Source organism: Lathamus discolor, chromosome 1 (assembly GCF_037157495.1).
Source record: "Lathamus discolor isolate bLatDis1 chromosome 1, bLatDis1.hap1, whole genome shotgun sequence".
Taxonomy (NCBI): domain Eukaryota; kingdom Metazoa; phylum Chordata; class Aves; order Psittaciformes; family Psittacidae; genus Lathamus; species Lathamus discolor.
In genome coordinates this window covers 74,310,876-74,325,790 of record NC_088884.1, presented here as the reverse complement: position 1 = coordinate 74,325,790, position 14,915 = coordinate 74,310,876, and the positions used below count along the sequence as shown (strand labels likewise).

Below are 14,915 nucleotides of genomic sequence, written 5' to 3'. Positions count from 1 at the left end.
CGAGTAACAGTCTGGTATTTTGTATTAGGACTTCTTGTTTTGTCACATAGCTCATAGTTGGAGTTTCTTTTATAGAAACATAGAATCATAGAATAGTTAGGGTTGGAAAGGACCTCAAGATCTTCTAGTTCCAACCCCCCTGCCATGGACAGGGACACCTCACACTAAACCATCCCACCCAAGGCTTCATCCAACCTGGCCTTGAACACTGGCAGGGATGGAGCATTCACAACCTCCCTGGGCAACCGATTCAGTGCCTCACCACCCTAACAGGAAAGAATTTCTTCCTTATATCCAATCTAAACTTCCCCTGTTTAAGTTTTAACCCGCTACCCCTTGTCCTATCACTACAGTCCCTGAAGAAGAGTCCCTCCCCAGCATCCCTATAGGCCCCCTTCAGATACTGGAAGGCTGCTATTAGGTCCCCACGCAGCCTTCTCTTCTCCAGGCTGAACAGCCCCAACTTCCTCAGCCTGTCTTCATACGGGAGGTGCTCCAGTCCCCTGATCATCCTCGTGGCCCTCCTCTGGACTTGTTCCAACAGTTCCATGTCCTTTTTATGTTGAGGACACCAGAACTGCACACAATACTCCAGGTGAGGTCTCACAAGAGCAGAGTAGAGGGGCAGGATCACCTCCTTCGACCTGCTGGTCACGCTCCTTTTGATGCAGCCCAGGATACGGTTGGCTTTCTGGGCTGCGAGCGCACACTGAAGCTGGCTCATGTTCATTTTCTCATCAACCAGCACCCCCAAGTCCTTCTCCGCAGGGCCGCTCTGAATCTCTTCTTTGCCCAGTCTGTAGCCGTGCCTGGGATTGCTCCGACCCAGGTGTAGGACCTTGCACTTGTCATGGTTGAACTTCATAAGGTTGGCATCAGCCCACCTCACAAGCGTGTCAAGGTCCCTCTGGATGGCATTCCTTCCCTCCAGCATATCAACCGGACCACACAGCTTGGTGTCATTGGCAAACTTGCCAAGGGCGCACTCAATCCCACTGTCCATGTCAGCGACGAAGATGTTAAACAAGACCGGTCCAAGAGTGGGACATTTTTCCCATGTTCTGACATTTTCTATAATCCTGGATCTCAGACTTGTGTCACCTCTGGCAGATCTAAGTCAGCAAGAGCTGGAAGAGGAGTAAAGCAGCTGTTCTGTTAGAACTGGTGTGTCACTGCCTCCCAGCGAAGACTTGGCATCAGCCATTGCAAGTGCTCCTGTCCATTTCAGGCAGGATCCAACAGATAACCATAACCCCTGCTTCACATCTCTTGCAGGTGGAGCTGGAGAGATTCTGAGTCTGCTGTCAGAAACCCTGACATTTCAGAAACTGTCAGTTTGATATGGTACTGTAAACTTCAAATAAATAAACCAGAAAATAGCTGCCCCTTTACGGAAGGGAAATTCTACAAACAGGTGGTCTAAAGGAAGAAAATCAAACCAGATCACCTGAATTTGTCTGAAAGGAAGGAACACATGACTGCCACGATGAAGAAGACAGACAACTTGTACAACCCACCTAAGCTGCACTGAAGTCAGTGTGAGAGGTGGGGTCAGGTTTCAGTGAACAAAGATGTTTAACGATACCTATGCACAGGAAAAGGTCTCAGTCTGTCCAGCTGTTTTAAATGGCAGCTTCGTTTGTGGGTGAAAGTGGTTTATTGATGATAACCTTAATTGCAGAGCACGGATAAAGCGGCAGTAAGAAACTAGATTTTACTACCGTGTCTTCCCTGTACAAAAACTACATCCATTCAGGTATCTGTATTGTTAGTGCACTGTATGAAGCAGAAAGAAAATGGATTTTCAGATTCAGTGCTAGTTTGTAATCAGAGAAAACTGTGAAAAGTAATTGGCAATAGAGTGAACAAGTCTTGACAAGACAGGCATCCTGCAGTATGTCTCAGGGTTCATCCTGTTTTGTAACATGCAGGGCACACAGGCAAATACACAGAATACATATGCATTATTTTATGTACCACCTACTCAGGAAACAGAAGCTCTCAGACATCTATACTACAGCATGACCAAGGACTATAGTCACTTCACAGGCCTACTTCCAGCCTCCCTACAAGTGCAATTATCAGAATCACGTTGGTACCTGAAGCAGTGCAGATCAGAACTGACTCTGCAGCTGTTTAAGATGGATGGGTATTTGGCTACATGGTGACACTCTTTTTATAAATGTTTTATTTTCATTTCATAGGTAAAGTCTACAAATACCCAGTTTACGACGATTTTGACTTCACTGAACGACCGATGTTTACTCAGCCTCTAGTCAACACGTTTGCTGTAGCTGGTTACAATGCTACTTTGAACTGCAGTGTTCGGGGCAACCCCAAGGTACAGCATCACTCATAACAGTATCAGTTAAAACATGAGAGAGTTTAACCTGATAATAAATCCTGTAACACCATTTTTACTATTTGTCTCACTCAAAAGCCAGGCTGAAGACAAAAAGAATGGCATGGGCTCTAAAGAATACAAAAAAAGGTTCTACTTCCCTATGTTACAGGCATTATAAAAGTTACTAAACCCACAGATAATTCAGTGAAAGTGTAGAACCCCAACAAAAGGCTGGGCTATACTGGGACCAGCACTGACAACAGATGTACAGTTAATGTATCAGTAAAGATTGTTACCAAAATAAAGCCATAATTATTCTATAAAAAGCTAATTAAGTAAGCACATCACAAGAATACTCTGGGGACTGTGTTGGCTCTCAGATGTACTGCTCAATGCATCTTCCATATTCTTTTGAGTTGTGTCTTTCTGTGATCTATTTTCTGTTGTGAGAAACTGACCCAGTAAAATGAGAACTCAAGGGTGTTTAAGAACAGTTGCTGCTCACTCTTTACCTTCAGTTTCTGACCACAAATTACTGTGAAAAAAAAATGTTTTTCTTATTGACTAAGAGTAATTGGAGGCAAAAAGCTATTGCTCAGATGTTTGCTACCATAGCACAGCACCTCTTATATTGATTAACAGGCTTACATTTATGACTTTATGGAATGGCAGCTACACTTGAAAAATCATGCTTAAGAACAGATGCATGATGCAGCCCATGTTAAGAATTACAGTTTCTTTTTTATGACTAGTTTAATCTAATTTTTTATCCTTTCTGAATTACTCAACTTTAAATGAACTTCACAAAAAGTGGTAAAATACTCCAGTCAATAAGTTTGTGCATGTGGGCTTTCTTGTGTTTTTACCATAGCCCAAAATTACCTGGCTGAAAAACAAAGTCATTATAATGAATGACCCAAGGTACCGAATGTTCAGCAACCAAGGTGTCTGTACCTTGGAGATCCGCAAACCCAGTCCCTATGACGGAGGTACTTACACCTGCCGAGCAGTCAATACACTTGGAGAAGCAGAAGTTGATTGCAAACTGGAAGTAAAAGGTAAGGGGTTTAAAACATGGCAAATGCCTTGTTTGTCTGAATGTCTGAACACTATTTACACAGGAGTGGAAAGTATTCAAGACAAATACAAAAGGGAGTTCAAACAACTTTTTTAACTTTCCTGGTTCAAAATAATAATATGGTTAGGACAAAATAAAGTACATTGGTTGTTCTGTTCTCTTTTGGAGGACAAACATGCTGTGCTTATACTATATGATCTTTCCCTTCCTTCTCCCCATGCTAATTCACATCTTCAGTGACTGCAAGGACTTTTTCACAGGTGACAAAACGGTCATTCTCAGAGCTATGCCACTTACCTGAGAACCTCTAATAAGACTCAGCCATACAGTTCTCCAGGAAAACATTAAGAAAATCATCTTGGACAACAGACAGATCTCTGAAGGAAATGGCAAGGGGAAAAGGAGAGAAGGAAGAAAGATTAGCTTAGGGCAGACATTCTCTACTTTAAAATTACTTATTGAACAAACCAAACATTTGCTTCCAAGGAACTTTGCTAGAAAAATCATGTCGCAAACCCCACTATTGTTCTCAAGGACACAAGCTAGTTGCTATAATTGCTGCACTTGCTTTAAGAACAAAGTATTCAAAACTATGGATTTTGCAAAATAAGTTAGCCTTCTATGACTGAAGACATATCTTTATTTTTATTAATAGATAAATTTTATGAGTTCCAGATAGCTTAGCATTGACTGGGATATTATGAATGGCAATAGGATTTGGATTGGACTACTAATGAATAATCTCAGGACCATATTTTTCTACTTCCTAGGAAAAGATGGGGTCATATTTAGCTGGACTAACTCTCACCAAAGGCTTTAGTTTCAACTGCAGAATAAGCTAAGTATTTCTGGAAAAAAAGTAGTACGAAGTTATAAGTAAGGAAAACTGCTTAAAGCCAGCTGACAAGAAGGGTCTAACTTGGGAATTCAAGCTAGCTGAATATGGCCCTAATTATAATATTGCCATCATGATAGTCTATAATGAAAGCCATAATAGTTAATACCCTTATGGATTGTACTGTTTATTTTGGATTTCAATTTATGTTTTCTGTATTTTTTGATGTATCTTGTTCCACAGCTCAAATCTGCTAGCAGAAAGACACTGCAATAAATGTTTTGTTTATGAAGCTGAACTTTTAACTGATGTAAAATGAAAATATGCATAATATGTTTCTTAATTTTTATGATTTATTTTTAAGATACTGTGTTTAAAAGGTGATATCCTCATCCTGAATATATGATTGTTTTCCTTAATCACAAGCAAAGCTTCTATTTCACAGCATAACAGAAGACCTCATCACGTGAGAAGGTTGCTTCATATTTTTTTATACTGAAATGCCAAGTTAGTTTGCTATTTCATTTAACTCCCTAAGTCCCCAAGCCCTAAAGTTCTTGTGCGCATTTACACTCAGTTGTAGCTTTTGATCTTCAGCACTTTGCTTGTAGTACAACCAAATGCTACGTTTGAAATACAAGAAGCTGTTTATTTCTGTCCTTTGTTTTACAAAGATTTTTTTTTTATGTAATGTGCAGAGTAATGTGAAATATTTTTAAGATAAGAAATAATTTAACTAATATCTCTCCATTTTAGGAAATACAAACTCCAAATGTTGTCATGGATTGCATACTATTCTTCAGTAATTCTTTTTCCAGCTATTGTGAAATACAGATGCTCTGTTGATATTGGAACTTTTTTTCACTGGATATCAGGACTGGTTTTGAAGCATAATATACAAACACGATGTCATCATTCAGGCTCTCATTCAATATGCAACAATTTCCAATAAATTGTTCACCAGCAGTGGAAGCTGCTCTATGTTAGAGTTTTAAGAGAGAAGTATGGAGAGATTTTATTGCCTTTGACCACTGCTGGTGGGGAATCTTATTTCTTAAGTTGTAGACATTTATGGATTGGTATCTGAAATAGGTTGGGAATGCTTAGATCCTTTTCTAGTCAATCAGAATCAACATATATGGGGAAAAAAAAGCTACAGTTCTGTTCAGTAAAGTGTACAACTGAGATTATGCCCTCAACGATTTTTGCTCACAAATGTTTATTTAACTTTCATAGGTCCAGTTTTCTGAGTAGTGTTTTGAAATAGAGAGTAAATAATGCACTGTGTTCACAGGCTGCCAGACTCAGTTCACAGCTGATTCTTTCCATAATGGCTGCATTAAAGATTAAAACAAAAAAGTTAGGTCTGGCAACACATCAGCAAACATTTCATGTAGACAAGTCAGCAGAGTGAAGCACTAGAGCAGATTTCCTGCAGAGGTGGCTGCAGAGCTTTTGGTACCAAAAGGCTTTAAAAGCAGTTTAGAAGAATGACAGCAGTACGATTTGTTAGGGTTATGATATGCACTAAATGACATCTCCAGACTGGTTCCAGATCTGTGAGTCTGAGAGGCTGACTTAGTTCTTAATATTGTTGACTAATGCTAGCACCTCAGTGAGTTTCAGGTATACCCCTGATCATTCATCCCAAAGGAAACCTTGGATCGATGCATGGGCATCATGTCCTGAAGGCTGTATTAATCATCCTATCAGCTGGTTGCATCATGTCCTACAATCTCAATTCCTCTGGCACCTTGGGGTTGCAGCTGAGCATGTCCTTGTTACAGTGAGAATGAGGCTGTAAGAATTACTTCCTTATGACAAGATTTAGTTCATCCTTCCTCGCTTTTAAGTAAAACCTCTCACACCCACTGACTGCTTGTAACATAGACATTTACAGACTCAAAAAGCCTCTTTCTTCTCAAAGAACATAATATTTACTTTAAGAAATCAACTGGAAAAAACCAAATACTATGTCATAGACATTTTGCTCAGAGCAGTGCTTTTGTTTTGCATCCCATCTGGAAGAAGTCCTGAAAAATGCAGGCTGTTAGAATCCCACCTAGGCTATGTGTTAATGACTGCTTCATCAATCTAAACCCCACCACCCCTAGTTAATGGTTAGTTTATGAACCTGATTTCCTATTTACCATCACCTGATGCGGTCCTACCCCATCCCACCAAGCTTGGTATTGTGGTTCTCTCCCACTGGTTTGGGCTGTGAGTGGTCACCCTTTCAGAGATTCCTCTCTTTATCCTGGTGGGTTTAGCTGTTATTTTAGGCTCCTTTTTGAAGACTGCTTAGACCAGTTATTTGTAAGGCTTAGACACAGGACAGCTGTTGTAAGGGTTCAGTGCTGACACTCTTAACATGACTGGCAGTTCGACTGATGAATTCAAAGAGAATAGGATTAAGTGAACACAGCAGCTGTAGCTTGGCAAACCAGGGTAGGCTCAGAGTTTGCTATATGATACAGACAAATGCAAATGCAGATTAAACAGCCAGAGCATAAAAACGTAATTACATCTTATTTCACTGTTCTATTGACTTAAGTGTTGAATTACCATTTTCTTAAATTTGCCAGCCTGTTTGTTCATTTAGGAGGGCTCCTCGGCTGACTGCTCATCACACTGACAGAGTAAAGACTTACGAATTTCTGACTCACTGGAAACGGATTGCAGTGTGTGTGTGTGTTTATAGCACATGTGTAACTTTGACGTGGTTCAGCTTTATTCCAGCAAGTAACAAGCAAGGTCTGGATTCATAAAATTCTGAGATAGAGTTGAATGTTGCCTGAATAAGAACAACAGGCTCAAGGATATGCTACTTATCTATCTGGTGAACATACTAGCTACAGTGCTATTAATACAGCTCTCTGAATATTAAATCACTATATTATTACAGATCTTTGGATAGTAAACCATGCTATAGAGCTTTATGTCATGCAACAGTATATATTGTAGTGACTTTTAGATATGTTCGCTAGAATTTCTTTTACCCCTCTATTATTTCTGAGGTACTGGAGATCTAAAATTTATATATTGCTCAATCCTAGGAATGTCATAGAACTACTCACAGAGCAGTCTAGTATTTCTTACTTTGCATAGTATTTAAACAGACGTGTAGCTATGAATACTATGGCTATGAATACTATCAGTATGCTACAATATTCTACTTTTTAAGCTATTTGCTTACATTATTTTAGGTGTAAAAAAAAATAAAGCCCTTTGTTGTTACTACATTTAATACTTACTTCCTGAAAAAGTTCGAGTGATAATTATGAGCACAATAGTAAAGACTATAAAATTCCATTTTTTTCCTCAAAGAAGGTTTCGCTTGTGCTGATGTTATTTCAGACAGGCAATACTTTGTTTTTCTGTTTTAAGTTTTGATGAGTGAACTTAAAGGTGGCAGTTCTATAAGCTGCTCTATACAATTGGCTTTTATTGTAAATATAAGTGTGTTGTAAGAAGTCAAGTAATAGATCTTACAGAAAATAATAACTCTACCTCACATATCTTGGAAGAAGAAGCATACACAGAATCTCGTTATAAATGTTTTGTATTCATCTTACTACAGAAAATACTGTATATATCTTTAAAATTTGTTGAGATGGATTGTGAAATATGGCTGTAAATCTCCTATTGCAAGCAGTAAAGAACTGATTCGTTGTCAGCTTCATTGAGGTCAATGAAAAGGTTCAGATAGAGCACCATACTTTTATCATTAAACAAATGGGTTTAAAGAATGTTTATCTTATGAGCGAAATGAAGGTTGATGGTCATTCTAATAGGTTGATGGTAGAAAATATGCTGTATGAGAAATATGTTTTAAAAAGGTGTAAAAATCAACTGGGAAAAAATTCAAATGTGAATAAATACCACTGTAAATATTCTAATCCTGCAGTGATATATCAAGGAGTAATTAACCCAGGAGAACCGTTCTTCTTGTCGGGGAATAATCAGGTTTATAATAAGCATACTCCTCTGGGTATTCCATTTCATTCCCTCCCTCTCTTTCCACATGCAAACGCATTTTCTGCATGCAAAGTGTGTATTTATTTGCTTTTTTAGATTAAATTAGCTAGCGTCTCATGGCATACCATGTATGTCACATGAGCAAAGAAGGCCAAATTAATCAAGAATATGGGTTTTTAACATGAGAGTTACAAAGGGTTTAGACATAGTTCTGCTATGCCATTGGGCATAGAACTATCTGTTACCTATCAATGTATTTCACGACTGTGATGACCTTCGACCAAAACCTTTAGATCTTTCTAGGAGATAGACATTTGCATTTCAAAAAACCCAGCTCTCAGATAGTTTGTAGAATTATTGAAAGAGCATAAGTATCATAGTAATTTTTTTTGCTTAAACGGCATTGCTTATTACAGATTAGTCTATGGTTACAAATTAGTTCTCAGAATTATAATCCATGCCTAAGCTTAACCTACAGAATCTAAGGATGAAATCTTGATACAAATGAAATCAATGAAAACTTTATAGTTACAAAGATAGATTTTTACTCCATATCCTCTAGAACTTATTTTATATTCAGGTTCTGTAGTGTTCAGAGAATTAGGCTCTTTCTATAGAAAGGTGTTTGCTTGTAACCTTGCCCAAATCTAGAATATAGACAGTGCAATTTTAAAATGACGGAAGTGCCCAGAAGCTAGTCTGCAGTATATTATGCTTCCAAATTTACTATTTCAAACCAAAACATGTTAAGAAGTCAGACTACCTGTAGTTTTTGAAGTACTAAGGGTTTTTTTCTTAAAAGGCTACAATAGCCACAAAGTTGAGTGCTTTTACATACATACACAAATATAAATGTATATATTTATGGGTGTTTTATAGAGTCAAAATGTTTAATTAAAACTAAGGGCTTCTATAGAGTAAAAAGCATGCTTTAAGTAATGTATATGTGGATATATGGCAAAGTACATACTATAGTACACAGGTATGTAATTAGTCTGTACTTGATTATTTTGCCTTATGGAGTTTCAACATATATATATATGCTTCGGTGTTACGTGTGTGCTTTTTTTTTTTCCCCTGTGGAAAATACTATATATATATATGTGTTAGCTTCTTTGAAGCTACGTTTGGAAACATTTATCTTAAATGTTAGTTGCATAATTTGGTTCCAATCTATACTTTAGACTAATGACAAGATTCATAGTTACTTGTAGATATTAATATAGCCTTTACATATTAATGATCATTTTGAAGTGGAACTGGTTCCCTACCTTTTACTCTTCATGTGTTTCTATTTCTACATACTTTACATGACTAAGGATTAAAACATCATCTTGACATAATTGTAAGCATAATTTCACTCAACATCTTCTCTCTACTTTTGTGTTTGCTATTAAATTGTTACTTCTCTTTCTCTCTTTCCCTTAGTTACACAATAAGGATTTTTGAATGTATATTGGCATCTAAGGTAAGCTTTCATATGGTTCTTGCATATGAAGCTTATGACTATGTGTCATACAATGTCTGCCTAGTATGGCATGATTTTCATTATTTCACTTAATGAAAATTTTTTTCATAATGAGTAGCATGACAGTTTTAATGCACAGAAATCCAGATTTTTACGAAAATTGCTTGCTATGGTAATTCCTAATTAGTACATCCCACTACCTTCTAATAGTGCACATTTCAATGGAATTTAACAGTGCATGAGTTAGCATGATTAATTAGCATGAATAAAATGCAAGTAATAAAACAGCATTTTTCATTTACAGTTATTCTCATATAGGAATATACTTCTACATAACTGAAATATTTATTCCACAGTTAATTTCATTTAAAAACGAATGATTCTCATCACAATTGCACTATATGAGTTGAAAAGAATGCCAAAAAGCATGCTTTCTTTTTTTATTTTGTCTGTATTGTGCATCTACCTACGGTCGGGAGTGAACAGTTCTGCAACAATGGCGGTGTTACATGAGATAGCACAGTCTCATAATCAATAGTAACTAATAGCACTTTAATTGGATAATCCTTGTGTTAATAAAGGCTATAAATTCCTAAAATCTGTACTCAGGATAAACACTGTATGTAACTATCAGCTCAATTGCATTGAGCTGAAGCATTCAGAGACAGTGATATCTTCCAACGTATTTTTGCTTTAAAGCTTTTGGTGTGTTCCAGAAAAGGCTCAGAAGGTAAGTGCAGTTATCAGCAGGTCGTTTTGCAATTTGCAGAACAGAATATTCATGCAGATTTGTAAGAGGAACAGTAATGGTACGTAGCTTTCTTACAACAAATGCCATCCTTCTCCTTGAGATAGGGTAGAATCTAATGTTTTTTAGCAAAATATTTATCTTTTTCCCACTGTTCATTCCAAATGGCATTTTATTTCAGTGAAATTTTTCAAGTACATGAAATTTCACTCCTAATTTGGATTATTTTCGCTAAATTAATGCTTCTATGTCACTGGGATCTGGGGTGCCCTGCCTGGTCTATTAGACACTACATACATGTTTTTTTCTGGACATTGAAAGAAATATTTTGCCTTGGACAAAAATATTAAATGCTCTTCAAAAATCTTTTGCCTTGTCCTTTTTTCCAGAACACCAAAGAAAACACTGAGCATTCCAATGGCTTTCTTATAAGCCCAGGTTTCTGTTATAGCAGTAATTTAAAATAGGTTTCGTTCAGTTTTTTACTCATCGTGGCTGAGCCACAGCCATAGGTACATAGACCTAAAAAGCTGGGAATGGTACTTCTGATACTTGTTCAGTGAATATTGGCTCCAACCACCACTGAACTGAAAAGTGGGAGGAAAAAGAAGTTTAGTTTCACATAGAAAGGAAAAGAAGTTTTGGCAGGGCTGGAGGAAACACTGAGTACAAAATGTCCCTATCTGTCATCAGGGCTTGTGAGCCAGGACACACACTCCTCCCACTAAGGAAGATAGTGGCCACAAGCATGGAATAAGTAAGTCTCCCCTATGGATCAGTGCAGAACTTCCCACAGCTTTGAGATCACATACCAATAGCTTCAAGCCCTGGGAAAAGTCAGGAAGAAATTGCTTTCAGGGAGTAAGCACGTGGATCCAAAGTGATGACGTGTGGTCTATTTTTTATTCAAAAGTGAATCCAAAATCTTTCTTCAGAATTCCCCAACAGATGAAGGTTTCAACTTGCATCACCTCTCTCTGGAGTCCAAAGGTACCAATATCCAAAATCCTGGCTTTATTTCATATAATTCTTTCACATATGTCACCCCACCTGTTATTTCCAAGCAACGTGATAAATATTTTGCTAAATACTTATAAACCATTATAATACTCAACACTAAAATAATTTGAATGTCTGCATGTTTTCCACAACTCATCATAGCCAGGTGTTTTTTTATATTGTTCCCCCTGGGCTGACTTCCATCTCTCACTTTACTCCACGCAGCCTGATGGAAGTCCAGGAGGGTTATTTGAGGTGAAGCTTAGCACAGACTATTGCATGGGGGAGAGATAAATGACTGAATATATGACATCCTAGAAATTAAATTCATCATGTGCAAGAAGACAGGAAAGTTCTGTATAGTACAGGGATTAAATAATGGTTAATTCTTGAGCTGAATTTATTAACAGGGATTAATTTTATCACATCACACAATGAAGTACACAATAGGGACTGACTAAACCTTTGTTGCTTACACCAGAAAATAAAGGTACAAAGTGTCACTCCAGGGAGCTTCAACCTGAAGAGTGTCTTATTCCTTATTTGTAGGTGGGCTTTCGTTCTTCAGACTACTGATGGATGGCGTGCCTCCCCATATCATTGATTCATACATGCGTGAAGTACAGGCAGACAAAACTGAGGGGAAGTGAAAGTCCGTCCACAGTGTTTCCCCCCACTGCACTGGAAACTGGTAGCAGAATTACAGCATTTTAGTTCTTGCAATGACAGAACAAATGTGTGGTTGGGGAATTTCTTCTTTTTTTTTTTTTTTTTTTTTGTTTTGTTTTTCTGTTTTGTTTCGTTTTTTTCTTATTTGTTGTTTTCGTTTTCCCTACCTGCTCTTACTGAAAAGAAAGAATACGCATGGATTGCTTTGGGTTGAATTGAAATGAACTGAAGACAACAGATGTTTTGTCATGTTCAGCTTTATTTTCTGTTTGATACTGTGTTCTGTTTTTTAACGAAGAAAGAGGAGAAGCTGTGTAATAAACCTGAGGAGGCAGTCAGAGTTTGTACTTGGTGGTACAAAGCATATCTTTCTCAGACTGAAAGTACATTGATTAGCCAGTAGCTGTGCAATAAGACCCTTGGAAAACATACCTCTTTGATAATGTATCTTATTCACCTGAGAATTGTTTAACAGAATACGGTTTCACTATAACATACTTAATGCATATGTACTTAATGATCATTTATGCTGAATATATCTTCTTTAGAAGTTTTGGTTTCCTAAATCCAACCCATCAGTCTCTCAACTGAACTGAAATAGTTTTATTTAATGTACAATAAATATGAAGTGTTTAACATCTATCAAGTTCTTGTTTAGTATCTTTTTAGGCCTTTTAATCTGGCTCATGTTACTACATTTCTTGTTAATTTCCACATACTGTAAAGCAGGAACTCCAGCCCACCACAGTGAGTGGAAAAATGTACCACCTGTCACCAAATCCAACGGGCTTACGCTTTAACATACGTAACATAGAATGTGACTAAAGATAAACACAATAGATACATAATTTTGTATCTATGTATTTTCAATATTTTAAATATTATAAATGCCAAGTATGACAGCTTCCCATCAGTCTGGATCTGCACCCCTTCCTCAGCAATTCGTGATGCTTTTGCAGTTATTGAAGCAGAAAATGGACTCAGGTCTTATCACTAGCGAGTTTACCATGCAAGGCAGAAAGGTAAAATGGCTCCACTAGTTTTCCAACTCCAGTGTCACTAACTTCTAAGTATTTCAGGGGTGGGGGTGACTGTAAATCTCCAGCAAACTCTGAAGCATGTGAGACACAAGGTCACACATGATTTGCCCAGACTGTCAACACCCTGTTGCCCTGTCATTTATTTACCAGTTCTCACTCTGGCTCTATGGATAGGGTAGGTTATGTGCTTACTGACTAATGATTGATCTCCAATTATGGTTTATAAAGATAAAGGTCTATTTAGACCAGCAGTACATTACAAGATGGTCACTTGACGTCAATGCATTTTCAAACATCCAACAGTCAGTAGTTATGCAACAAAATAATGCGCTACTATTAACTGCCACTGATGAACTGGTGTTTCTGCAGTTGAATTGAATTCTTTCACTTGGGGGATCTGAATGCTTTTCCTCGCTTTGTTCTGTAAATCTTATTTGCCCAAAGATCATTCTTCTTTCTATCTTTGTGATAGCTTCTGTGCTGCCATCTGTGCAAGGAAGCAATTCGCCTTTCCCAGTGATCCTGGACACCGCCCGCCACACACACACACCTGCATTTCACCCTGCTCCTGCCAAAATCAATTCTCTCCTACACATTCACACCTACACACGAAAGAAGGCAACATGTCTACTATGAAGAAAATTTCATAAACAATAATCTATCTTTATTTTGTATCTCAAAAGTGAATTGTGACTCCACCTGTTTTGAAGCACAGGAGGCTGTGGGAAAGGGTCAATTTAAATATATGCCATGCAGGTTTAGACATTAAAGCACGTGGCCCTCATTTAAAATAATACCAATCTGTTGAGATACGTTATAGTCAGCACCAAAAGCTATAGTTATTGTGAGTTTGTGCTTTTCAGTAATTCAAAAATGATCCATGTAGCCATCTGTACTTTGTACACAATGTTTACAGTTTCAAACTCATATATTTATCTGCCCCCTCTGTCTTAATATACCATATGTAATTACCTGGAAGCCAGCATAAATCTCATATTCTGAAGGCTGTCTGCTGATGGAATTAGCTAATTTCTACCAAATGCCAGCAGTGTTAAAAGACAAGCTGAACTAAGCTGCTTTTCACTGTACGGATGGTAAGCATTATGTTCAGATGCACTTAATTCCTCCCCAGTTGCATAGTCCAGCATTTGCCACTGGCTCTAACTCAGGTCTGATGTACACCGCACCAATAGGAAGTACTGGGTATTGGGCTGTGGGTGGAATTGAGATCAGTGTCATTAGTATGCTGTAAATTCATATTCTTACTAACTATGCTTACCAGCCAAGCCTCTGGATTAAAAATTAATTGAAAATTACTTTAAGGGAATGACAGGATGGGGTGGGATATGAAGGGGATTTCTAGTAGATCTAAACCAGGCTGCAGAGCCTTAAATAGAGAATAACAAAAGATGAAGTTTTGATTCACAATGATTTGCCTATTGGTATTCTCCAGGGGTGGTGCTTGATACATGAAATAAAGTGACCAAAATCACAAAATTCTAATGAAACCTGCAGTTCATACCAGCTTAGGAGAATAAAGATATCAAAGACAACAAAAACACCCTAGAGAGAATAGAAGCAGCAGAATATCATGCTGTAGAAGATACAGCCCAATGCTCCCAAGAAGAAATGTCTCCAAAGTCAGGTCACACTGAATTTCCAGGAAATCAGAGGACCTGAAAGTGACCTAGGGGTAACAGAGAACACCAAATGAAACCTGGTCATATGAGATAACGCAACAGTAAAACAAAAAAAG

The 14,915-nt window shown here is 37.7% G+C and overlaps 1 protein-coding gene across 3 annotated transcripts in view; it reads left to right on the top strand.

Annotated features, from left to right (window-relative positions):
- The window catches only part of MYBPC1 (myosin binding protein C1), a 48,233-nt gene extending 35,474 nt beyond the window's left edge, over nucleotides 1-12,759 (top strand). For 2 of the 3 annotated variants that reach the window (XM_065665134.1, XM_065665133.1), the window contains 3 exons: nucleotides 2,205-2,341; nucleotides 3,216-3,402; nucleotides 12,000-12,759. In XM_065665134.1, coding sequence (XP_065521206.1) covers nucleotides 2,205-2,341; nucleotides 3,216-3,402; nucleotides 12,000-12,100 — 425 coding nt within the window. In that variant the 3' untranslated portion in view covers nucleotides 12,101-12,759. Of the gene's footprint in view, nucleotides 1-2,204; nucleotides 2,342-3,215; nucleotides 3,403-8,164; nucleotides 8,224-9,431; nucleotides 9,439-11,999 lie in introns of all 3 variants that reach the window. The other variant, XM_065665132.1, reaches the window with a different exon arrangement.
- Nucleotides 12,760-14,915: the final 2,156 nt, after the last annotated feature.